Genomic DNA, 27762 nt, shown 5'->3' on the forward strand with positions numbered 1-27762 from the left:
TGCCGTTGGCTTTTTATTCCAAAGTGTAGCCAGCGAAGTTAAAGTTACGCATGTCTGTACACCGAGTGTCATAAGTGATTACACCCATACCTATTTTCAAGTGTGAATGATTATTAGAAAACATAGAAACTTGGGCACTTATGCTAAATATCCAAATATGAGGTTTATTTGGTCAGAATACATACGTTAACCTTGGAGGATGATTCTATGGACCACCCCGCAATTATATATGGTATGGTCGATATTGTCACTGCACTGTCTATGCAAGAATAGGATACTATCAGGAAAAATCAAATCAAATAGCTTCCTGTTGGTCAAAGTAAAAATCACATAACCTCCTACATTTCTCCCGGCACCCCGGCATTAATAATGAACAAGGCCTTTAGATTTATAATTCTGATAGCCTCAGTTTGCAATAGTGCACTGTCTGAGTTGGACTTTACCCAGGAACCTTGGTCTCATATATTTGTATCATCAAACCACTCAAATTCAAAATGGCATCAAGTTCATTTGCTTTTTCGATAATTTCGGGATCCTCTTTTTCTTCCATATTTTTTCTGTTTGTCATCTTTGGGACAGCAGTCTTCTTCTTTCTTTCAAAAAAGATGAGCAACTTACCGCCAGGACCATGGACTCCAATTCCTTACATTGGCTTTGCTCCCAACATCGCTTACGCGCTCTACAAAGGCGAACCACTCTACAAGTTTTTGATAAAGCTTGGTAACAAACATGGACAAGTGTTTTCCTTCACAGCATTTGGGATGCCTGTCGTGGTTCTGAATGAATACCAAGCAATACGTGAGGCTTTTCAAGATACAAAATTGAGTGATCGAGGCGAAAATGAAATGCAAGTCAAAGCCTTTGGCAGAACTAGTAAGTAGAAATTGTGATGTTAATTGTGAAATCGATTTAATACGGTGGTGGCGGCGACGACGTCGACGACGACGATGACCACCATCACCATCAACATCACCATATTCAACCATTGTCATTATTATTAAGTTATTAGTTGTTGTAAAAGCCATAATGTACAATGAATTTTTGTTAATTTTGTTCTAACCTGATTTTGGGCACATTTGTAAAGCTTACACATGTCCCAGCTTACATCTAAACATGCTAAATGGAATCAGCCAAATTCGTTATGTTTGTCAGGTCAATAGAGCAACTGACATGATGCCATATTTAGACATAAGTCCCACATATATAGAACTCCACGTTAAACGTCCAAAATAGCCAAGGGATTATTTATCTAGATATTTCGACTTAAAATTTGGAAATCGTAGATTACCGTATTGCTTTAATGTTCATTTTAAATGATACGCAACATCAGTTTCACACGGTTGTTTGATGTGATTATGTGTTAAATTTTCCATCAAAACATTGTATAATGTTCAATTCTAGACCGGGACAATACCAAAAGTTATCACACTAATATACACATATAATTTTATAGCTATTTTTGACATACATTCTCGTTTCTATTTATTTATCTTTTCCCAGGGGCTATTTTAGGGGGGAAAGACACTGCACGTTGATAAATGGAATGTTTATAGTTACTTTTGCCTTAATGTCCAAGCATTGCGTGGGTACGGGGGGTGCTCGAGGGCATGTTTCCCCCCGTTTCTGGGAAAAAATAAATCACTCAATTTGGTGACACATTTTTGATCTCAAATTAGTGAAGTATAGATTTCTTTTTGACATTTGAGATGGCGGTTCACGATGCGTAACAATATTTTCTTAGTTTAAAAACACATTACTAATGATATTCTTATTAAAGTTGAATGGTATTGTTGTATAATCAGCAGAGAGGATAAATTGGAAAATTCTTTAAGTATTTATTATCGTTTATATATAATATAAATAACAGGGGTCCTCGAATTTACCCTCGGGGTACACCAAAACTTGTATTCTAAAATGTAAGCTTTAAAAGTATCACAATTATTATCATTTACAATTTGTCCAAATGTTTGCGTAATATCATCGTAAGGACAAATTGTTATTGTTTCTAAGAATATTTTTCACGATTGGTCATACGATTAAGGGCTGGGGTATGAACGTTTGGACAGTATTTATTTTGGGACATTAGAGCATCAGACATATCGAATTGCATTCTGAATACGAAGAATGTCATTCTGATATCAAATAATTTTGATTTTTTGAAATTCGCAATTTAATACACATTTTATGGCAAATCATTAAAATTGATATTTTTGATATTTAACAGTACTTGAAGTAAACTTTGTAAATCTGATGATTTATACTTAAAGTGTATGTAGGTGGGATGAAAAGCCGACGATCAATTGAAAATTTTGACCTTTCGTATTGAAGATATGGATTTTGTTTTCCAAAACACCAAAAAAAATTAGGTCTTTTTGGGAAAAAAATCCATATCTTCAATATGAAAGGTCAAATTGTTCAATTGACCGTCGGCTTTTCCTCCCTGCTACATACACTTTAAGAATATATCATTAGATTTATATAATTTACTTCGAGGACTGTTATATATCAAAAATGTGTAAAATATCAAATTTTTATAATTTGTCATAAAATTTGTATTATATTGTGATTTAAAAAAAATGAAAATTATTTGATATCAGAAAGACATGCTTCGTATTCAGAATGCAATTCGATAGGTCTGAGGTGCTCTTATGTCCCACAAAAAACTGTCGAAACGCAATAAACGCTCATTTTGGATCCCTTAAGAATATTTCAAATAATAAACGTGTTATCCAAACAGGTCGATGAAAGTACACATCTGGTTTACTAATATCAAGTTACCGGTTTTTTGTTTAAAAATTGTTAATCAGAATGCAAAAACGTATAAACACTATGTAAAGTTACAGAAAATGCACACAAGTGCCTACACTTTCATAAAATTACAATATATGTAAAATTATATAGACGGAAATTTAATTGACTTGTCATTATTTTTACTTAGCTACAGCTTGGTGAAAGTACACACCTGGCTCACGAAATGACAAGTTAATGTTTTTGTTTAAAAATTGTTAATCAGAATGCAACAACGCATAAAAAGTCTGGAAAGTTGCATAAAATGCACACAGGTGTTTACAATTTCATAAAATTTCAATCTCTGTAATTTTTTTAATTAAAAATATTAAATTAAAAATATTAAATTAAAAATTAAAAATTAAAAAATTGAAAATTGAAATTTTTTTTATTCGACGTCATCTAAATTTTTAATTAGAAAAGAAAATGTTATTTAGAAGGGTAGGTTTTCATTTTAAATGTAAATCCTTTAATTGACTTTTTAAAGCTTGATGAAAGTACACAATTGGTTCACTAATGCAAGGCTTTCCCCACGATGATTGAAAACTTGGGGAGAAAGGGCGTTGCCAGAGGCATTGTAAGGCAATATTTACTTCTTTTTTTTTTCAAAATGAATGTGATTACCAAAAACTAAACCTTTTTGCACAAGATTTTTGACTCGACCAGTTTTACTTTTGTGGAGGAATTTCCTCGTCATTAGTATGGCTGAAACTTAAAGAGGATAGAAATATTTTAAGCACCTATTTTTAATTCTCACTGTACGGACTTTATTCTATAACTGCACATAAACTGCACATAAACTGCAAATTGAGGGCGATATTTACACACATTTTAAATTTAAATTAGCTAAATGATATCAGTTATTCCTTACATTTCATGATAAACAATGTCTTGAAAATGTCCCTACCACTTGGTAGTCTTTTTTCGGATGTTCTAATGCTATTATACAAGTGTCTACCCCTTCTAAAGATGCAAACAAGATTTAACAAAAACATTTTAAAACGTGAAATCAAATTTGTACTGTAATTGTATACATTTCACCAACTTATTAATTCCATTTCAATATCTGCTTTTTCTGTTGGCGTGACAATGATACATGTATTATTGAAAATCAATGTTAAATATATAGTTTTGTTTGAATTTTTTTTAAACCCACCTGACCTTCGGGGATGAAATCATTCTAATTTGGTCCATGCATCAGATATGATGAACCATATTTCATGAAAGTGATTATTCTTGGATCACAATGTCCCAGTGTTTCTAGATAAAAATGGTCTTATTTTGCCGATGTTTTTTTGCCGATTTTTGGCATGAATTTAAAAACCAATAGTCCGGTATCTACGGGAAGTTAATGATGACCCCCCACAGGACGCTACCAAACCAACCTTTTTAGCTTCTTTTTATGGTCCTATAGCACATTCAAGATGCTAACAAAAATAATTCCCGGCACTCCGGCCATATTCAAGGTTAAAGGTCAACACAGTTGCTCAAATCTGGTTAACAAGCACATCAAATTATTCCTCTCATTGCATATAAGCAAAAAGGTCAATTTTTTTTTGGGGGGGTGGTCGTTTTTTGGCCGCGAATTCAACGAAAATGGTTTCAAATTGCTCGTCATGTAAAAACAAGTCAAAGAAGGAATCGTTTGCACTGTCTAAAATGCTTTGTTATTGACAAAATTGGCCAATAAAGGTCAACCCCCATTCCATTAGATATTGACCACAACCTATGGTGTGATGTTTCCAAGGTAACGAAACATCCTACATGGTTACATCCATTCCTTACTTGACTTGTTTACATGATCGGGGTGCATTTTGGTGGAAAAGGGGCTGAATTGGGTGTGACGCCATTTTGAAACATCTGCTGAGGTTAAAGGTCCTTTAAATTTCTCCCCTTGGGGAAAAATGCTGTAAAATTGCAAACACGTGATCAATTTGATGCACTAAGCGATGAGATAATTCTCATTATGATTCTCATTAGATGATGCATCAAAACAAATACTCCTAATTTACAACAAGGCTCATTATTCCGAAGGGTCATTACTCCGAAGGTTCATTAATCCGAAGGAACTTTCGACGGTCAATTATGGACGAGAAAGGTACTTTTGCCTAGGATACTTTTATACAATCAAGCGTGTGTATGTCTTTTGAAGATACTGACTTGTGGAAGAGGTGATGCATCAAAACAAACGTTCTGTAAAGAAGGTTATAAACTGACGAAAAATTACGACATTTGATCATTTCTTTCTTTCTAAGACATCTTATTGTGAAAAACCAAGTAGCTGAGGTGTTAGCTCAATATACTAGTAAAATATTTAAACCGATGACCCCATGTTCAGGCTGTATTTTCGCGCAAAAGGGTACCGTATTTCATAACATTTCTTGTTCGCCAGTTTGGGTACAATTTGACCTCCTATAGCTTACTGAATGAATAGCGCGGTTTTCCGAACTTTTCCGATCTTTATATGAAATGGTCCATAGATTTAGGGTAGGGTTAACTTAAGTTACCACGATATGGTACGACATGTTTTACCCTTCGAGATAAATATTCAGCGAAATGTGCATCTACGTCACTACCAAACTTTTGATGAGACAATGTATAGATGTGCGTTTGCAGGTGTGGTGGTTCAGGGCATGGAGGACATGAGGAGTGAGTGGGTTGTGCATGTTACAGTGGCGTAGATGTCGTTTTTGACAATGTAGGGATGGGGTAGAAAACATTTCTTAAAGTATATTGATATATGGTGCAAAATGAGAAAAAAAATGGGCTAAATCTTATGCTAAATTATCCAAATATGAGGTTTATTGCGTCAGAAACCAATATACAGGGTGTATCAAAATGATTGGTACCGAGACATGTGACATTTTCAAAAATATATCAAAAATATAAGATTGCTAATTAATATTGTTTTTGTACTATAAATAGAAAGGGGCATATATTAACTTATTGATCTAATAATCTGACGATGAAAGGTTGATGCATCTGGGAGCTATTGTCAATTAAACGAAGATCGGCGTAATCATGGTTTTACTTATACACAACAAGAAGGTGAATATGTTCACTGCTTGAAATGTTTATTGCATACGTGCTCTTAATTCAAGTCAATAAGGTATTACGGCTTTGACATTACTCTCAGTCTCAACCAATAAATATTGATTAGAACACATCGTGAATGAAGAAATAGGCAAGGAAAAAATAAAACATTTCCAAGATCTTCAACATAAATATCATTCTTGACAGGTATTTGTTATAAAATAGAGCGCAACAGCTTGGAAATGGTGGGCTACTGATCCAGCGTTACGATGAAAAGTGTAAAACACCTACTTTCCTTTAGAATTACGTAACTTCTGAACCAAATGTGCTATCTTTAAGATCTAAAATTCTTAGAGAAGATAAAACTATTATCATTTCAAATATGTAAACAATTAACCCCAAACTGGTACAAAACATAGTAAAAAAAATCTGCAAAAATGAAAAGTCGCCGGTACCAATCATTTTGATACACCCTGTACACACGTTAACCTTGGAGGATGATTGATTTGTATGGACCATCCCACAATTATATATGGTATGGTCGATATTGTCACTGCAAAGTCTACGCAAGAACAGGATAATATTTGGAAAAATAAAATCAAACAACCCCCCTGTTTGTCAAAGTGATAATCACATAACCCGCTACATTTCTCCCGGCTGCCTTCGGCATTAATACTGAACAATTCCTATAGCCTCAGTTAAGAATATTGCACTCTCTGAGTTGAACTTTACCAAGGAAATTTGGTCTTATTTTGTTCATCAAACCACTCATTTCAAAATGGCAGCAAGTTCGTTTGCTTTTTCGATAATTTCAGGATCCTCTATTTCTTCCATATTCATATTAATTCTGCTTGTCATTTTTGGGACAGCAGTCTTCTTCTTTCTTTGTTTCTAAAAAGAGCACCTTACCGCCAGGACCGTGGACTCCAATTCCTGACATTGGCTTTGCTCCCAACATCGCTTACGCGCTCTACAAAGCCGAACTACTCTACAAGTTTTTGATGAAGCTTGGAAACAAACATGGACAAGTGTTTTCGTTCAAAGCATTTGGGATGCCCGTCGTGGTTCTGAATGAATACCAAGCATACAAGCAATACGCGAAGCTTTTCAAGATACAAAACAGCAGCAATACGGCGGCGGCGATGGCGACGACGATGACCAATACCATCACCATCAACGTCTTCGACATCACCATCCTCAACTATTGTCATTGTTATTTGATAAGTTATTAGTTGTTGTAAAAGCCATAATGTACAATGAAATGTCTCAGCTTACACCTAAACTTGCTAAATGGAATCAGATTCGTTATGTTTGTCAGGTCAACAGAGCGACTGACAAAATGCCATATTAAAAAAAAGTAACAATTGACAGTTTTTTGATGATTTCTCTGGACATATACCGATTTGGAACGCCTAATTTAAATAATTTTTATGTGAATTAGAAAAATAGCATCTCTCATTTGGTATCAATTTATTACATAATCGCTCTATAAATGCAAATAATTCCATAAGGACTTAGTCACATTTACAAGGAACATTTACGTGTTCTTTTTGCATGAATTTTAAAAAGGGTGGCATTTAAAGTAATACGTAAGTTTAAGTTTTAAAGAATTTGATTTTCCAAATATATCAGGTCACTTTCCATTAAAATGTTTATTCAAAAGTTTCAATAACATTTAAATGTTGATTTATTATGAAGATCATGAATATGTTATAAAACGTATTTGTAATGAAAAAAGCATGAGCTTTCATCTGATATCAAAATCTGCATTTGATGGGGTAAACTGGGGGGGCGTGAGGCTGTCAACAAGGTTACTCACCTTTAAGAACATTTTTGTGTTTGCTCTGTACTTCTGGTATATTTATTGTAACGTAGGCCTATTGAATATTTTGATATAATTATCATGAAAGTAAGCTAAAGTAGAACAAGACACGATTAAATTGTACTTTAACGCAAACAAAATATGAAGTTATACAAATTGGGAATAAATAGTAGTCACAATTATATTTTACAAAGAGAGAAAACTGTAAGTGTTCGCTTTTTAAAAAGTTGTTTTCTACCGATTAATGTGCCCCCAGGACCTATTTCTGGGAGAACATGTGTGCATTAAGTGATATGCCATATGTTTGGACTCAATGGATAAGCAATTGGATAAACTGGCTATACCAAGTCATGAACTGCAAAGCACAGCACTCAACATGCATGAATGGTATGACCCGGTGCCGCCCTTGGTTAGGGGCTGTGTGCAATAATATTTATGAGAGGGTAAATTGGGTGGGGGGAGGGGGGGGGGCAAAACATTTTGGCGTGCAAAAAAAAGCATGCCGAGAGGGAGGGACCATCAGTTTTTGGCACACATTCATGGGGTGCTCTTAAAATAAAATGCTCTAAAGACCTAAAAAATTGTCCTTGCGCAAAAAAAATAAGGTACTCAATGACCCCCCTTTTTCTATTTCCTGCTACCCAATGACCTCCCCCCCCCCTTTTATTTTTAATTCCCAACGTTAGGTGGTATTTGTGTTCTCCTCGAGAAATAATGGTTTTTCAAATTCAATCATCCAGTTGTTTCCAATTGTTAATTGTTTCAAGTTCCCAAGGTGGCCAAGTTTCTTTTTCGCAGTTTTGGCACTTACCGGTATTTATGTGTACTCGTACTCAACACCTTTTTGGCAATCTTGTACCCAATGACCCCAATTTTACAGTTTGTTACCCCAATGGCCCCCTTTATTTCATACCGAATGACCCCATTTTTTTCAGGTTGTGTACTGAAATAACTGAATAAACCCCATATTTTTGTAATTGTACATTTGACCTGAAAGCTAACCTACTTTTAACATGGCCGAGGCACATCCCTGCCATTTCAGATAGGGAGTGCCTCCCCCGGGGGAGGTGTTGGCAAAGATTATCCGGGTGGCCAAGGGGGGGGGGGGATCATTTTTGGCGGGCCATTTGGACATTTTATCCCCCGAGCAGAGGCTCATAATTATTCTACAGTCCCTTAGAGCATAGGTTCACTACACTGTGTGCCATGTCATCATGATTATATTGGATTTACTTTCATATTTGTATCGTCGGGCTCGAATCCAGAATGGCAGCAAGTTCAGTTTTTCTATCAATGATTTCCGGATCTTCTTTTACCTACATTTTACTTCTGGTTGTTATACTTGTGACTATGTTCTTCTTTCAATCCAAAAAGAGCAACTTACCGCCAGGACCATGGAATCCAATTCCTTACATTGGCTTTGCACCCAATATCGCTTACGCGCTCTACAAAGGCGAACCACTCTACAAGTTTCTAATGGGGCTTGGTAACAAATATGGACAAGTAATTTCGTTCACAGCGCTTGGGATGCCTGTTGTAGTTCTGAATGAATACCAAGCAATACGTGAAGCTTTTCAAGATACAAAACTGAGTGATAGAGGTGAAAATGAAATGCAAGTCAAGGCCTTTGGCAAAACTAGTGAGTAGAAATTGGTGTTAATTGTGAAATCGGTTTCAATTCGATTAAAATTGCAAAGAGCAACTGCAGCAGCAGCAGCAATACGGCGGCGGCGGCGATGGCGGTGACGATGACCACCACCATCACCATCAACGTCATCGACATCACCATCCTTAACCATTGCCATTACTATTAGTTATTAGTTGTTGTAAAAGCAATATACAATGGAATTTTGTTAATTTTGTTCAAACTTGATTTTTGGCACATATGTATGGGCCTATATCAATTATCATATACTTACACATGTCCCAGCTTACACATAAACATGCTAAATGGAATCAGCTAAATTCGTTATGTTTGTCAGGTCAATAGAGCAACTGACATAATGCCAAATTCAGACAAAAGTCCCACATAGAACTCCACGTAAAACGTCCAAAATAGCCAGGGTTCTTTATCTAGATATTTCGACTTAAAATTCGCAAATCGTAGATTATGGCTTAGACTATGCCATAGTCGAATTTTATTAAAAATATGTTATTATTAGTCATGATGAATCCATTTCGTTGAACTCAAAATTATACTGATGTTTATTAAAATTAAAGTATTCAATAGTAACATGGTCATAAAGAGTTAAAAATATCAGATGATTAGTGACAATAAAAGTAATTGAATGCAACATTATCTTGCATAATTATAACGGCTCACTTTAATACTGAACAATTCTGATTTTGGAATCTCGGAAATTTCGACTATGAACTTTGAATTGTAAGCAGAACTTTACCCCTGGACTTTGCTCTCTTAAAACACACTGTCAAGCATACTTGTTTATCAGTCCATTAACCACAAGTACTAAGCATGGACGCGCTAGATGTTTGATAAGAGATTAACTTTTGCGTCAACACAAAAGGGCCGCAAATACCACAGACAGTTGTTTACGGTGTAGTTAATGGTAATGGCGCGGGCCCAGACGATTTAAACCATAGCGAGGTATGGGCGACCAATCACAAGGCAGATCCATTTAAAGATGCATTACATCATGGACAATTTTAGTTAGGCCAGAAATTGGCCTAACTCTCCATAGAGTCCCGTGTTAAAAATCTTAACCGCAAGGCAATGTCAGTAGTCCACTTGGGAAGCTAACAAACAGAGGGAGTAGGGTGACTGATCAGATGTGAAAATCTATCAATTGTGCACACATTAATTAAATCAGAGTTTTAAGCTTAAATACAATATCCAGAGTATGCACAATGGGCAAGTGGACTACAGGGTAGTCTAATTATGGCTCTAATGTTCACTTTAAATGATACGCAACATCAGTTCAATTCTAGACCTTGGCAATACCAACAGTTATCACACGAATACGCACATATTTTATAGCTCTTTTTAACATAGATTCTATATATTCATAATGTGGTAATTTTTATTCTGTAAACTGCACATTTTGTGTGCAAATTGAGGGCAATATTTATATACAGTTTAAATCAAATAACCCAAATAATATTAGCTATTCCTTACATTACATGATAAACAATGTCCTTGCCACTTGTTAGTATTTTTTCTGATGTTCTAATGCGATTATACAAGTGTCTATCCCTTCTAAAGATGCAAACAAGATTTAAGATAAATAGCGCCATCATTACTCACTTTTTCTTTAAAATGACTGCAGTTTACATGATATCAAACAACCGTGTTCCATCATCGACATATCTCCATCATTCTTCCATTACTCAAGCAAGGTGTAAATTTAATATTTCACCATGATTTATTGGGTGTTTGTTTTGTTATTCACACTCGCTGAGAAAATAGAAATGTGAAATCAAAATATTTAACTAGCTTAGTCTGAACTATGTTTTATTGTGTTCTTGTAGATAACAAATGGGATGACATGGGACCATATCGGATTTTTGCGTTAGCCTGTTTCCGTCAATTTGGAGTTGGTACATCTCGTTTTGAGGAGCCCATAAGTAAAGAAAGCACATATATGATCGAGGAGTTAGCCAATCTTAAAGGCCAAGCTTTCGATCTTACTTGGCATTTCAATAATGCCGTATCAAACATAATATGTAAAGTCGTTTTTGGAACCCGATTTGAACTTTCCGACGAACGCATTCATCGGCTTACGAATCTTTTGAATCGTCAAAATGAACTGGCGGGGTCAGGTGGCTTGGAAATGAATATCCCGATCAACATCCCAAGTAGAGCGAAGCAAGAAATGAAAAAAGTTCTTGATGAGCTGCATGAATTCATAAACGAAATGATTGAGAGTCATCGTAAAAATTTTGACCTCAATAACTTGAATGACGTAATCGATTTGTGGTTGAATGAGATACGACTTCACAAATCAGATGATCCCAATTCTTTCCGCCATCCAGATAATATGGCCGGACAATTATTACTTCTGTTCTTAGCTGGTACAGACACAACTTCAAATACACTTCGGTGGGGCAGTCAATACCTTGTCCGATACCCTAAGGTGCAGGATTGCATACATCGCGAAATCGATACGGTAGTCGGTCGTAACCGGTTACCAAAGCTGGCGGATAAACCGAATCTCCCTTACACACAAGCCGTTATTGCGGAGCTTCATCGAATCACTTCACTTGCACCGCTGTCTGTATTTCATGTAGCAGGGGACACGACAACTTTCCGTGGCTACACCATCCTAAAGAATAGTGTGGTAATTTCTAACTTGTATGCAGTGAGGCACAGCCCTGAGATATGGGGAGACCCAGAAAAGTTTAGACCAGAACGCTTTTTGGATGATGATGGTAACTTTCTTGAACCGGATGAATTGATTCCATTTGGAGTAGGTAGGTAATGAAACAGATTAATACTGAGTTTTATTTGCCTCACATTCGATATTGTCATTTTATTTGAGGTGACCGTAACAATTTTAATTTGTATTATGCGTTTATAACTGACTCCTATTTCCTTGCACATACACCACCCATGCTTACCAAACTTAAAACTCTTACCGTTTATCATATCCATATGTTTCAAAACACCGTCATTCTGGTTATTTCGTTAATGCCGTTCATGATTATCATGGGATCAGGTCTCCTGATTTGTATCGCCCAACCAATTTTGTTACAGATTGTGCACGAAATACTATCACAAGACAAGGTCCCATTACTCTCATGTCATGGAACGACATTGATATTTGTATTCGTAATTCAACACCATTCAATCAATTTAAAGATGGATAACCTGATCGACAGCCTCACCCCTCAATATTTTCTATAAAAATGGCGATTTTGGCATCACAAGAATGCTCATATTTTTTTCATAATCACTGTGAGATTTTACGCCCAAAATATATTCTGTTTAGATGTTATGAACGAAAAAGGGAAGCCTCATCCCCAATTGTGGTATAACACACATACCGTTCTATCGGCCACTGTGAAACAGGTTTTACTTCTAATATCAAAACAGCTGATGTAATTTACCTCAAAGTTTGGGAATTGGATTATTTTGGTACATGCCTCAATGTGAGGTACAAAACACAATACGAAAAAATCTGACCACCTATATATCTTTAAGTCAATCTAAAAGCTTAATTTGTTATCAAATTATCAGTAACCTCTTGTAGTATACACATTTATTGTGATTATTATCCTATACTTCGCAATGTATAATAGTCTTGATTCGCATTTGTTTCGTCTATGCTAACATACGTTATCTGTCGCACTTGTCCTGTCTTCTCATCCATCGACTTGTCCTTGCATTGTTTCTAGGGTGGCCAAATATTCCCAAACAGTGCTCTCTGTTGACCAGCCCTCCATTGTTTGCCTATTATTGTATTTTGTATGACTTGATGGCAAGATAGATTATACTGAAGTGAAACAATTTATACAACTTAAAAAATAGTATTAGACAAAGGCGCAGGCGTAGTAAGAGCCTCGGGTGCCCATGGACAAGGAGCAGTGCGGGCCCTTTTAACATCTCCTTTATCAGCCCTATCCCTAACTCACTTCAATTTCGCTTTTGCTCAGGCCCTGGATTTCGTCCACCCTAACCATCCGCTTGCTACGCCCCAGGTATGAGGCAAACATTTCACTTATTGATTGCATTTAGTTTTACTTGGTCGTCAAGGTAATTTGGTAAGCTACTACATAAGCTTTGTTTCAATCAAATTGGCAGTCTACAAGCGAGGATATGGCCAATTGCGTTAAGTAGTCCTACAACAGCTTGGGCCACTTTCGTGTCACCATGCACAGTGTCTTCGACCCTATATCTTCATGGCAGGAATCGCCATGGTAGGTTAAATCCACAGCCACGATTAGCCATTTGGTTCAAACCTTTAAAGCTCTTTTAAACTAATAATTAGTCGAGGGACATAACTAAGGCTACTCACAATAGCCGGGTAATCGATCTTGGTTGTGCGTGATTAAGCTTGTATACCCCATTGAGGTCAATGGTCATCGACTTTTATACTGCCTACAGTGAGTGCAGCTGTACTACACGCTACACGCTGTAGTCCATAACAGGACCAACGCAATATAAAATGGTCAAATTTTGAGTTCAAAGCGCACGGCTAATTTTCAAAGCGCATTCTAGCGACTATCATATCTGTTCAACACGTATTTCCAAGTTTATGAGACCAAATCTGGTTTCTTGAGAAAAAAATCATGACGGGAGATATTCATCATTTTCTAACCCGGTATCAGAAGATTTTCGTCTGATATCAAAATCGTGCATAGCAATTCACGTGTATCGATCCCGTGTATTCATTTTAGTGTCCCTTCTGCACCAAATAATTATTAGCCAGGCGGTGTCGGTGTGCCATGTAGCATATGTGACTGGATGGAGTTGAGTCATGAACCATCTGGTCAATGCTTTTAAAATGGCTAATTTTAAACTATGGGGTATTTGAAGTGATATTTTAATCAATAAATCTACTAATGTCAATTAAGTGAAAGAAAAACATGAAAACCTTTACTTTTGTTGTAAAATCTTTGATGATAAGAATGAACGTTCATTTTACGTGGTATAAACTGGATACGTGCGAACATGGCAAAAAGTGGCACAACGCTGGCGATTAAGTAAAATCCGGGATAGCGTTTCGGAACTTGAACTAGGAAATAAACCAAGTTAATTTGTTATGTTAGCAAAGATATTACTGATTCTACAGCATATCACATTTACGCCATTACCCCCTTTTCTGAAAAGTAAAAATACAATATTATTGCTAATCATGAAAATCAAATTTATGCTAGGAAAGCTTGATATGCGCGGAAATGTCTGGACGAATTAGTTAACTCAGCAAAGCGTTTAAACCCAAACTAGTAAAGAAACCAAATAAAGTTTTTCTGTTAGCCAGTCATTGACAGTTCATCTTTAAAATTTCCTTCGTCACCATTTTGTTATCCAGCGTAGATATGCCTATTATGACATTTTCTTATTCTATGATAAAATATATTTTTATCCTTTCTGTTGCAGGGCGCCGTGTTTGTCTTGGTGAAGCGCTCGCGAGACAAGAACTCTTCATCTTCTTTGCCCATCTTCTACATCAGTTCAAATTTGAGAAGACATCTGAGAACGCACCGATGCCTACCTTGAAACCAATCGACGGGCTTGTCCTACATCCTGAACCGTACAAACTAAGAGTCACCAAACGTGACTAAAGCTGGTGTCCTCTTTTTAGTGTTTTCGGTAATACATATCCAGAAAATCAGATTCTAAAGGATAAGTCATCTGGATTTCTAAATAACTTGCACCGCGGTCTTTGTCTATGTTATTTTGGTTCACTTTTCTGTAAAGTTTATTTGACTGTTTTTGATATGGCTATAAATTTGAATCAAACATTTCCATGTATGAAAAAGTAGAAACACTGCAATAAATTTTATAAATACTTTACTTTCTATTCAATCTCTACCTATGGAGAGTTTTATTTGCAAATCAAAGACATCGACACATTCCACACTTAAAATAATATGATTAATATTTTAAAAACATATACATATATCAAAATTTCAATAAAGAGTTATAATTGCAATTAGCAATTTCTTTTCAAATAGTTTCATGGGATGAATTCATTAAAGGCAGTTTAATTAATTAATTAATTAATTAATTAATTAATTAATTAATTAATTAATTAATTAATTAATTAATTAATTAATTAATTAATTTAAACCCAATTTTAATGTTTGTCCATGAAACATCTAAAATTTGAATATCAGCTCACTCTGAGTAAGGAAGATTTGGAACAACTGCCATTTTCTTAACCTTTAAGGCATTGAAATAAAATGGAGCACCCAAAGTGTTATTGGCCTTAGTCTTGTTTAAGTAAAAGGAACATTATTTGTTGTTCATTTTACCTTTACTTTAAAGATGTTTATTCTCTATCAAAACCATACAAATGTGTAGGCGGGTTTTTCAAATGTCGAAATGAATTGCACGCAAAATTGAAGTTTAGTGAATTACAAAATATCAAGTAAGTTGGACATATTGCAATTAAAGTTGGAGTCGAGGGAGGTATGAAGGACTTAAAATAATGTTATAAATTTTGTTTGAACAGAAAATTACTTAAGTTAAAGTCAGTTTCAGAGCTGGTGCCTTTATCTTGCATTGTGTGCTCTCATTCAAAATACATGGTATCTCGTGGACAAATAATGAAATTGGATATCGGTAGTTGTGAATCACTTCATTTTTCACAGAAGGTGACAATTGAGTGTGGCATTTATAGAAACTTTTAATAATGGGAAAGTTCAACTTGGTTCTTACATAAATATCGATTCTTTGCTCTATTGCACTTTTTTTTGACTCACCTTGTATATTGGCAGAAAATTTGTGCATTGAGTGATTTGTCATATATTTGGAACCAATGGACCATGCATGAATGACCAGGGATGATTGGTATGCCCCAATGCCAATGCTATAGCACAAGTTACTGCACTCCATTGTGTGCCACGTCATCATGATTATATTGGAAGTACTTCGTCAGGCTATTCGAATCCAAAATGGCAGCAAGTTCAGTTTTTCTATCGATGATTTACGGATCATCTTTTGCTAACATTTTACTTCTGGTAGTCATACTTGTGACTGTGTATTTATTTCTTTCCAAAAAGAGCAACTTACCGCCAGGACCATGGACTCCAATTCCTTACATTGGCTTTGCTCCCAACATCGCTTACGTGCTCTACAAAGGCGAACCACTTTACAAGTTTTTGATGCGGCTTGGTAACAAACATGGACAAGTATTTTCGTTCACAGCACTTGGGATGCCTATCGCAATGAATATGAAGCAATACGCGAAGCCTTTCAAGATACTAAACTGAGTGATAAAGGCGAAAATAAGATGCTTGTCAAGATCTTTGGCAGAATGTGTAAGTATAGTGAACATGAGGAAGGCAAATAAATTATCAAGTTGATTACCAGTTCGACCATCCTCTAACCATTGCCATGTTATTATTATTTCGTATGTTATTAGCTGATATTAATAATCACTTTGAATGGTACGCAACGTCACTTTCATCATTATCGATATTATCATCAATCTTCATTCGTTTCATCATTATTATTATTATCACCATTCGACACCGCTATAGCAAGGTGTAAACTGTTTAGCCATAATGTAGTGGCTATCATTAAAGGGGAGGGAAACGAGATTGTGAATCACAACAATTTGACTTATTCTGTTCTATGTTTTATCAATTGCTTGTAGTTAACAAATGGGATGACATGAGGCAATACCGGATATTTGCTCTAGCCTGCTTCCGTCAATTTGGAGTTGGTACATCTCGCTTTGAGGAGGCCATAAGTAAAGAAACCACAAAACTGATCGAGGAATTAGTCAACCTTAAAGGCCAATCTGTCGATCTTACAGGCCATTTCAATAATGCTGTATCAAACGTCATCTCTAAAGTCGCTTTTGGAACCCGATTTGAATTTACCGACGAGCGCATTCATCGGCTTACGAGTCTTTTGAATCGTCTATCTGAACTGTTAGGGGAAGGTGGCTTGGAAGTATTTATCCCAATTAACATCCCAAGTAAAGCGAAGCAAGAATTGAACCAAGTTGTTGATGAGCTACTGGCATTCATAAACAGCATGATTGAAAGTCATCGTAAAAACTTTGACCCCAACAACTTGAATGACGTAATCGATTTGTGGTTGAATGAAATACGGCTTCACAAATCAAATGATCCTAATTCTTTCCACAATCCAGATAATATGGTCGGACAAATATTAACTCTTTTCTTAGCGGGAACAGAAACCACTTCAACTACACTTCGATGGTGCAGTCTATACCCTATCCGATATCCTAAGGTGCAGGATCGCATACATCGCGAAATCGATACGGTAGTCGGTCGTAACCGGTTACCAAAATTGGCTGATAAACCGAATCTCCCTTATACACAAGCCGTTCTTGCGGAGCTTCACCGAATCATTTCACTCGTACCGCTGTCGGGTTTTCATGTAGCAGGGGATACAACAACTTTCCGTGGCTACACTATCCCAAAGAAAAGCGTGGTAATCTCTAACTTGTATGCAGTGATGCACAGTCGTGAAATATGGGGAGACCCAGAAGAGTTTAGACCAGAACGCAAAAATTTGTTTGCAGGCCGATGGGGGGGGAGACGATCATGTTTGGGACATTTTTTGAAAATCTTACCAACGGCTTATAAATTATTGCACAACCCCTAAGCATAGCATTAAGAAATAATTATGTTATAATGGTGAGTGTCAGTGTTGTTATTTTTTGTTTGTTGCATATTTTTTTGAAGTGTATTAATACCTTTAAAGTTTACTTTAAGGATTTACCAATTCTGAGTGCAAAACCCCCTTTCTTCCAATGAACAAAATTTCCAAAGCCTTCATTTGTTTGTACCGCTCTCTGTGCTTGCCATGGGTAGATGGATTATGGAGGTCAATAAGGTATTCATGGTACAGTACATTACGAAACCTAGCATAAGAGTGGCTACAGACTCCGTATGTTACGTAAAATATTTGGTGTGTGATACTTTTCGTGACGTCATTCTATATAGGTCGAATAAAAATAGGTTCCAAGCCGAGTTGAATCAGATTAAATAGAGCACTATAATCCTGATAGACTGGTTCTATTTTGGAAATATGTGCTTAATTTAAACATCTAGCGGCAAGTTCGCGCAAAAGTTGGCAACCAACATATCAATTTGTAAGCGCTCTTTTAGAAAAGTCATAGTTCATTGAATTTGCAACCGTATGACAAAACAGCCGAAAATAGTAGCATTTTGCACAAGATTTGCAATTTAAAGATAATTGGCCATTGCTCATTTTAGTGACTCTAGTGTATGGGCAATATAAGTGTGCTTTGTCATTCAATGACATAAATTTTGACAAATATTGTAAGGAACACTTGAGGTTTTGACATTTAAAACCTACATTTTGGTCAAAAAATGTGCTTGGATAGGTAGTTTTCAACAGATTTACCACATTCGGCTTGCTATAACATTGAATTGCGTTTTGATATAAAAAAAATTCTGATTGGATGAAGGAAACACTTGAGGTTTCGACAAAAACCAAACCAATCAAAGAGGCCCATTTTACAGCTAGAAGCTCCACAGCTCTCACATTGCTATGCATTCAACCGTGTAGTGTAATCAAAGACTGTGGTGGAGACATTCACTGCTTGTTGTTCTCTGCTTGGAAGCTGGAGGAAAATATCGTCGGGTGTATTACATGGTGACGGATGTTAAACTTCGCCAGAAAAAAAGTTTTTGAGTTAGAAGCGATCAAAGAGTACGCCGATTTGTGATCAACCATAGCAGAACACTGTCAGGTAAAATCCTCCAAAAGTTGCTGTATTTTAAAAAACTAGTATCTCAAGTATCTTGAAACATCTATCACATGAAGAATTATTCGCTATTAAATCAGTAAAATGATTACATAGTTATACGTCAGTATGTAAAAACGTGAAAACGTTGCACCCTAACATCCGTCACACATCCGTCACTATGTCTTGCGCCAATATCGCGCACGCTAATCTGGTCTCTCGTGTTGATCTATGGACATCCGTCACACATCCGTCACTATGTCTTGCGCATAAAAGTCGGATCAAGGAAGGACTTCGAAGCATCCGTCGGTTCTTTACGCTTATTATTAAACGCTTTTTCATGATAAAACCGACTCGTCACGAGTGCCCACGACATACATGGCATATTGTATTTGAGTATTTACTCCTGATCTTACTAGTACTCACTCTCATGATATAGCTAATCACACAAGCTGTAACTTCTTTTTACAAAACGCCAATGATTGTATTCAGTATTTACCAATAATACACTGTATTATCTGTAAATTTGGAGCCGCCTCTAAACGCCTCTGAACATATTTTGATCATCTTTCAATAACCTACTCATTAAAAAGAATCATTTTCATTTTTTATTACTTAATCATCCCTTTTATATTGTAAAGCTTTGAAATAATGTCTATAAATAATTGTCGAATCAACTCGAACCATTAAAAATTTATTAAAAGTGATATTTTACTAAAATAATGATCCATTGAATATCTGCTCTACGTAAAAGTTTTTGGTTTATACCCAGTTATCAACATCCGTCAAGAAATCATGTAGGTTTCAATGAACAATATTGAATTACGTACGTTCAAATTGAAAAATAATGTTTTTACATAGTGACGGATGTGACAGATACGCCATACAATTTAGTTGTTTTTCCGAGTAAACGGCGTTTTACATAGTGACGGATGTTTAGATACGCCACTATGTAAAACGTCGGGTAATGTAATATATCAACATCCGTCATTTACATAATTAATTAACTAATTAATTATGCAAACTTGAGCTTAAAATCTTGGTAATATTATACTACTCACTATTTAAAATACATTGGCCAATTTTCATAAAAATGACAAAAATCAACATACGTCACTATGTAATACACCCGACGATATGTGATCATGTGTATCGAGGTGGAAACTGCGCGCATGATGGTTAATAAGAGAATCGTTTTTGTATAGAAACCTTTCCATATGATTATTTTGGTTAATTCGGGTTGCCTGGCAAGTTATATTGGAACCTCGTGACCCCATATAGGGGCTAAAATTAAACATGCTCCAAATTCACTAAAAACATGTCAAATTATTCTTCTGGGTCTAAGGATCACAAAAATGTAACATAATTGAACATAGGACATATAGTTACCAAGTTATGTGGCTCGACAGGTCAAAGGTCAATTTGCATGCTGTGCAGGGGTGAAATATTAAAGTTCAAGGGATTCAGGAAAAGAATAGTTTTTACTATCTGCGATGTCAAGTTCAGAAGATGATTAATAAATACCAATTCCATTGAATCCTATGAAATTATACATATCTTATGACTCTTTGCTGTGTAACATGCTACCTAGACTAATCTTTTTCTGAAACCTCTAAGCGAACAATTTGCCTCAAATTGGAGTAACTGTGAATTTGACCCATAAACAACAAGTAAATCGGCCTGTGACCATTAGAAAAAATTCAAGGACATCTTTCATTCACCCGTGCGTACGTAAATCAGATACTCGTCGGTTTGGCTAACTGCACTTATCCACTCGTTGTGAAAACAACTATTGTTTCTGAAGGGGGACAGGTAAATGGCGAGTTAAGAATGGGCGAGTTAGATGAAAAGCGAGTTAGATTGGCGAGTTACTTCCTGCAGAGATTAAAGAGTGACCCCTGCTGAGAATACGACAAGTCCCATCGGCTAGTTTTAACTTAATCTTAAAAGATTTACAACAAGTCCTGCCGGCGAGTTACAACAAGTCCCATAAGCGAGTTAAGATTTTTACGGCAAGTCCCGCCGGCGAGTTAAGATGTTTACGGCAAGTCCCGCCGGCGAGTTACGACAAGTCCAATAAGCGAGTTAAGATTTTTACAGCAAGTCCCATTGGCGAGTTATAATTTCAAATATCAAATGCTTTATATATATTTAATTCTCACCATTTGTTGTTGTCTGCCATTTGTCAAGAAGGCTAATTATCACATGCTGGGTAATTAATGATGGTTCAGAGCATCTATGTTCAGGGTAATGTATTGGGTAATCTTGGAGTAAATAATAATTTTAAGCAGGAACCACTTGGCAGAGAGGCCCAGCAATGTAATAAATATATCAATTAACAGATCTGCAAGTATGGTGAGAGTAGCTTGGTATGTAGTACATGGATAATTAATTAATATTATAATATTACAAGGTAAAACATTGAAGACCTCACAGGAAAAGCCTACATCAAGTCCTACATGTAACTCGCCAATGGGACTTGATGGTGTTGCTATAACTCGCCAATGGGACTTGATGGTGTTGCTGTAACTCGCTTACAGGACTTGATGGTGTTGTCGTAACTCGCTTGCAGGACTTGCCGGTGTTGTCGTAACTCGCTTGCAGGACTTGATGGTGTTGTCGTACCTCGCGCCGGTGTAACTTGTTGGTGTTGTCGTAACTCGCCTATAGCTTACTTTGTGGGGGTAATTGACAAAAACCTAATCTCTGTGGGGGTAACTCGCCTTTTAACTGGCTTTTCTTTAACTCGCCTGTTTTTAAACTCGCCTAGTTACAGCTCCCTTTCTGAAGCTATAGGCGTATTTATAACAGCTGCGTTTCTTCTTGTGCAGACTTTATATGCTCCAACATCATAGCAAAATTATATCACTCACCATTTCATTATCTCTCTTGTACATGTTGTAGGACGCCGTGCTTGTATTGGTGAAGCTCTCGCAAGACAAGAACTCTTCATCTTCTTTACCCATCTTCTACATCAGTTCAAATTTGAGAAGACATCTGAGGACGCACCGATGCCTACCTTGAAACCCATCGACGGAGGTGTACTTCATCCAGAACCGTACAAAATGACAGTCACTAAACGTGACTAAATAATGGCATCCTCTTGTTTTGTGTTTAATATATGTAGTACCTATGCAGGAATTCAGATCAAGGATTACAATCACTATCTTTGTTTATATATTATCATGTATATTGTTTGCCAATTTAAAAAAAATTTTTTTATAATTTTAAAAGCTACATAAAAATATCTAGGAACCGTTTATTTTTGTTCTCTCTGGCCCTTGGGACCCCGGTTGGAGTGCTTAGTCACCGTAAGGGAGACGTAGGCCTCGGGCCTGCCAGCCATGCATGCGGCCTTGATGTTTTTTGTTGATGGGCCCAAACGTATTTCCTACGCTTGGATGTTCGTGCCGCATGGACACGATTTTCGTTTCACTCGAGATGTCGTCCCACTAAATATAACACTCCCGATAAAAATGTGTCGTTGCTAAGGCATGTAAGGAGCAACCCGCACGCAATACAATCAGAGCCAATAGTCGTGTATAAAAGACTAATAATAATTGCATTCATATAATAATTTGAGTAATTAAGCGTTGATCGTGAATAAATATCGGTTTCTTTCAAACTACTGAGATGACCGAGAACTACACATAATTAAGTCAATGCAAGTTGATCTTAAAATTAAAATATCAAAAATGCATTTACAATATTATTGTGTTGCAGCAACATAATTAATGGCAGTAATCTGGGTGGTTCGGATCCAGGTTTTGAAGGGGAGGGGGAGCAACATTCCGATTCGCTAGCCCAAATATGACGGCAAGTGCGAATCTATTTTTGTGAAGGACGGGGCGGGGCAGATCGCCCTTTGCAGAAACCAAATTATTCAGAACATGTTTTATTAATTTGACAGCATACACATTATTCAACGTTCATCAAGTATTAAATGTCAGACTTGGAATTGTTTCCGAAAGCATTGAAACCAAAACCAATACAAAATTCACTCAAGGTTGAAAGATAAACGGGCTCATCATATTTTGTTAGCAATTTATGCATTTATTTTGGTTTTGAATATTGTTGAACAACTTCCCTCCCTGATGGATATTTTTATTGGGACACGTATACGCGTATCCGACGTACACTCCCAAGTCTTGACCGAAACCGTCATGTCGACGCACATGGAGTTTTGCATTAAGGCGTTGGCCCTTCGAAGGTCCGACACCTTAAATTTTCAACCCGTCAGTAAACACGACTATACATGTAGCATATAGCACTTATACCATATGTTTTCCACCACCAGGCTATTCATAAAAGTGACAATATGATTGGGTTTGTGTCTCGCTATCCTTGATGTTGCTTCACAATGCATAACTAGAGCGATAACCGCACCATAGCTGAACCATGTGGCTTCGACAGTATATTGTAGTAGGCGTATACCACTGTCACCGGAGTCTGTAATGTTAAATAATTACCTTAAATGAATTTTAAAATATTTTCATCATGTGTAGAATGTCATAAGGATCATTGCATTTAAATTTCAGCTCAATCGGAGCATGTTGGAAAACTTGACCTTTGACCCCTTTATGACCCCTTAATGACCTTAAATGAATCTTAAAATGTTTTTAAAAAATGTCATAAGGATCATTGCATATAAATTTCAGCTCAATTGGAGCATTTTGAAAAACTTGACCTTTGACCCTTTTATGACCCCGTAATGACTTTAAATGAATTTTAATTTTTTTTAATGTTTAGAATGTCATAAGGATCATTGCATATAAATTTCAGCTCAATTGGAGCATTTTTAAAAACTTGACCTTTGACCCCTGTATGACCCCTTAATGACCTTAAATAAATTTTAAAATGTTTTAAACATGTTTAGAATGTCATAAGGATCATTGCATTTAAATTCAAGCTCAATCGGAGCATTTTCGGTTAAAATGACCTTTTTTGACCCCTGTGACCCCTGGATGACCTCTGACGTTTGGAAATATTTTTATTATATTCTTTATGTTTTCTTCTTTCATATGACACCACTCATGGGTCATACCTTCGTGGCATTTAGAGATATGTCCATTTCAGACCAAATGGTTAGTGAGTTAGTAAGCTAGTAACATACACTCATATAGGCTGATACCATTTCATGGTTCAGCAAAAATCGAATGATACGGCCATCAATCATATTGATTCTTTTCCGTAAAGATTGATATGGGAACTTGTGTCGTATAAAATATTGCAAAGGGATGTGCATCCAATGTCCAAATATCCGCATCATCATGTCATCATCGTACATGTATGTAGCTTATCAGATTATCTGTCACCGAAAATTAACAGACGTGAAATCAACGCTACGGATACTGATTAATGAGTATACAATATTGACAATTGAATATATGAATACAAAAGCCACCTAAGTCCATACTTAAACCAAATTGAGTTAAGCATGGGAAAGTGTTCCTTTACATAGGCCTGTCATATGTATGAAAGAACAACTCAAATTCATCCTCTGTGTCTATTGAGCATGTGAAAAATAGCATGTATGAAAGAATCACCCAATTCCATGATTTGAGTCTTGTAACACATTGATTAAAATCCAGTATGTATAAAAGTCCACTTGTAACACATTCATTGCTAGAAAGTGACTTTTGAAAAAAATGGGTTTAATAAAGGAAAGTGTGTGGTTTATATTACATGGCAGAATGCTTATCAACATTATACATACCTGTGCGCTTTATTTTGTATTATCTTACTAGTGGTAATCTCATTCTAACATTGTTGTCTTTGTATATGATTCAAAAAACCACCTAAGTCCAAAATTTAAAATGAACCCCACGAAGTCCCTGAAATGCTAATCGTCATACCTAATACAGGTTAATCCACTCATTTGCACGTAAAACTTACCATATTGACCAGGTAAATCTAACTGAAGGAATTAAAATGATACACAGGTTTTTCTCTCAAAATCACTTCCCATGGACTTAGGTGGCTTTTGTATTCATGTATTCAATTATCTGTGTGCAGACGAGGACATGTATGGTTACACCCCTTGATCCCAAAATCTGCCATGTCTGTTAGTTTTGATATCATGACATAGAATGCTGGACTCACAGGATATTATTTTGTAAATAAATAATATTATACATGGCATTTTGCTGTTGTTGAAGCAATACTGACGTGAAATGGCAATAAATGGTAAAACATTTGAATAGCACAGCTGAATCAATATATATATCGTGACCTGCGACTTGGTTACCCATTATTCATTATTTACACTGAGCGTCCTAGACGGCTTAGCTTTATTATTACATGCAGAAGTTTGACAAACCAACATAGAACATGATTTGCTATTATTTTTTATTACACCCAATGTACTGGTTATATGTTATTTTTTTAAGTTAATTCGGAACGGTTGACCCGTGTATTTTAACTTAATCTTAAAAGATTTACAACAAGTCCTGCCGGCGAGTTACAACAAGTCCCATAAGCGAGTTAAGATTTTTACGGCAAGTCCCGCCGGCGAGTTAAGATGTTTACGGCAAGTCCCGCCGGCGAGTTACGACAAGTCCAATAAGCGAGTTAAGATTTTTACAGCAAGTCCCATTGGCGAGTTATAATTTCAAATATCAAATGCTTTATATATATTTAATTCTCACCATTTGTTGTTGTCTGCCATTTGTCAAGAAGGCTAATTATCACATGCTGGGTAATTAATGATGGTTCAGAGCATCTATGTTCAGGGTAATGTATTGGGTAATCTTGGAGTAAATAATAATTTTAAGCAGGAACCACTTGGCAGAGAGGCCCAGCAATGTAATAAATATATCAATTAACAGATCTGCAAGTATGGTGAGAGTAGCTTGGTATGTAGTACATGGATAATTAATTAATATTATAATATTACAAGGTAAAACATTGAAGACCTCACAGGAAAAGCCTACATCAAGTCCTACATGTAACTCGCCAATGGGACTTGATGGTGTTGCTGTAACTCGCCAATGGGACTTGATGGTGTTGCTGTAACTCGCTTACAGGACTTGATGGTGTTGTCGTAACTCGCTTGCAGGACTTGACGGTGTTGTCGTAACTCGCTTGCAGGACTTGATGGTGTTGTCGTACCTCGCCGGTGTAACTTGTTGGTGTTGTCGTAACTCGCCTATAGCTTACTTTGTGGGGGTAATTGACAAAAAACCTAATCTCTGTGGGGGGTAACTCGCCTTTTTAACTGGCTTTTCTTTAACTCGCCTGTTTTTAAACTCGCCTAGTTACAGCTCCCTTTCTGAAGCTATAGGCGTATTTATAACAGCTGCGTTTCTTCTTGTGCAGACTTTATATGCTCCAACATCATAGCAAAATTATATCACTCACCATTTCATTATCTCTCTTGTACATGTTGTAGGACGCCGTGCTTGTATTGGTGAAGCTCTCGCAAGACAAGAACTCTTCATCTTCTTTACCCATCTTCTACATCAGTTCAAATTTGAGAAGACATCTGAGGACGCACCGATGCCTACCTTGAAACCCATCGACGGAGGTGTACTTCATCCAGAACCGTACAAAATGACAGTCACTAAACGTGACTAAATAATGGCATCCTCTTGTTTTGTGTTTAATATATGTAGTACCTATGCAGGAATTCAGATCAAGGATTACAATCACTATCTTTGTTTATATATTATCATGTATATTGTTTGCCAATTTAAAAAAAAAATTTTTTTATAATTTTTAAAAGCTACATAAAAATATCTAGGAACCGTTTATTTTTTGTTCTCTCTGGCCCTTGGGACCCCGGTTGGAGTGCTTAGTCACCGTAAGGGAGTCGTAGGCCTCGGGCCTGCCAGCCATGCATGCGGCCTTGATGTTTTTTGTTGATGGGCCCAAACGTATTTCCTACGCTTGGATGTTCGTGCCGCATGGACACGATTTTCGTTTCACTCGAGATGTCGTCCCACTAAATATAACACTCCCGATAAAAATGTGTCGTTGCTAAGGCATGTAAGGAGCAACCCGCACGCAATACAATCAGAGCCAATAGTCGTGTATAAAAGACTAATAATAATTGCATTCATATAATAATTTGAGTAATTAAGCGTTGATCGTGAATAAATATCGGTTTCTTTCAAACTACTGAGATGACCGAGAACTACACATAATTAAGTCAATGCAAGTTGATCTTAAAATTAAAATATCAAAATGCATTTACAATATTATTGTGTTGCAGCAACATAATTAATGGCAGTAATCTGGGTGGTTCGGATCCAGGTTTTGAAGGGGAGGGGGAGCAACATTCCGATTCGCTAGCCCAAATATGACGGCAAGTGCGAATCTATTTTTGTGAAGGACGGGGCGGGGCAGATCGCCCTTTGCAGAAACCAAATTATTCAGAACATGTTTTATTAATTTGACAGCATACACATTATTCAACGTTCATCAAGTATTAAATGTCAGACTTGGAATTGTTTCCGAAAGCATTGAAACCAAAACCAATACAAAATTCACTCAAGGTTGAAAGATAAACGGGCTCATCATATTTTGTTAGCAATTTATGCATTTATTTTGGTTTTGAATATTGTTGAACAACTTCCTCCCTGATGGATATTTTTATTGGGACACGTATACGCGTATCCGACGTACACTCCCAAGTCTTGACCGAAACCGTCATGTCGACGCACATGGAGTTTTGCATTAAGGCGTTGGCCCTTCGAAGGTCCGACACCTTAAATTTTCAACCCGTCAGTAAACACGACTATACATGTA

The 27762-nt window shown here is 36.5% G+C and overlaps 2 protein-coding genes across 3 annotated transcripts; both read left to right on the plus strand.

The window, feature by feature from the left end:
• The first annotated feature begins 426 nt into the window (after nucleotides 1–426).
• On the plus strand, nucleotides 427–15249 carry LOC140137679 (cytochrome P450 2A10-like). Of its 2 annotated transcripts, none has more exons than XM_072159429.1 (3): nucleotides 427–873; nucleotides 11129–12070; nucleotides 14700–15249. In XM_072159429.1, the coding sequence occupies exons 1-3, from the start codon at nucleotides 495–497 to the stop codon at nucleotides 14882–14884; spliced, it is 1506 nt and encodes a 501-aa protein (XP_072015530.1). In that variant the 5' UTR covers nucleotides 427–494; the 3' UTR covers nucleotides 14885–15249. The 2 variants fall into 2 exon arrangements, with proteins under 2 accessions (XP_072015530.1, XP_072015531.1); XM_072159430.1 differs by lacking the exon at nucleotides 427–873 and adding an exon at nucleotides 8860–9281.
• Nucleotides 15250–15620: 371 nt separating this feature from the next.
• On the plus strand, nucleotides 15621–26589 carry LOC140137164 (cytochrome P450 2B19-like). The gene is made up of 4 exons (XM_072158817.1): nucleotides 15621–16585; nucleotides 16924–17805; nucleotides 21919–22095; nucleotides 26405–26589. The coding sequence occupies exons 1-4, from the start codon at nucleotides 16558–16560 to the stop codon at nucleotides 26587–26589; spliced, it is 1272 nt and encodes a 423-aa protein (XP_072014918.1). The 5' UTR covers nucleotides 15621–16557.
• Nucleotides 26590–27762: the final 1173 nt, after the last annotated feature.

The sequence above is a fragment of the Amphiura filiformis genome, chromosome 17 (assembly GCF_039555335.1).
Source record: "Amphiura filiformis chromosome 17, Afil_fr2py, whole genome shotgun sequence".
In the NCBI taxonomy this organism is placed as follows: domain Eukaryota; kingdom Metazoa; phylum Echinodermata; class Ophiuroidea; order Amphilepidida; family Amphiuridae; genus Amphiura; species Amphiura filiformis.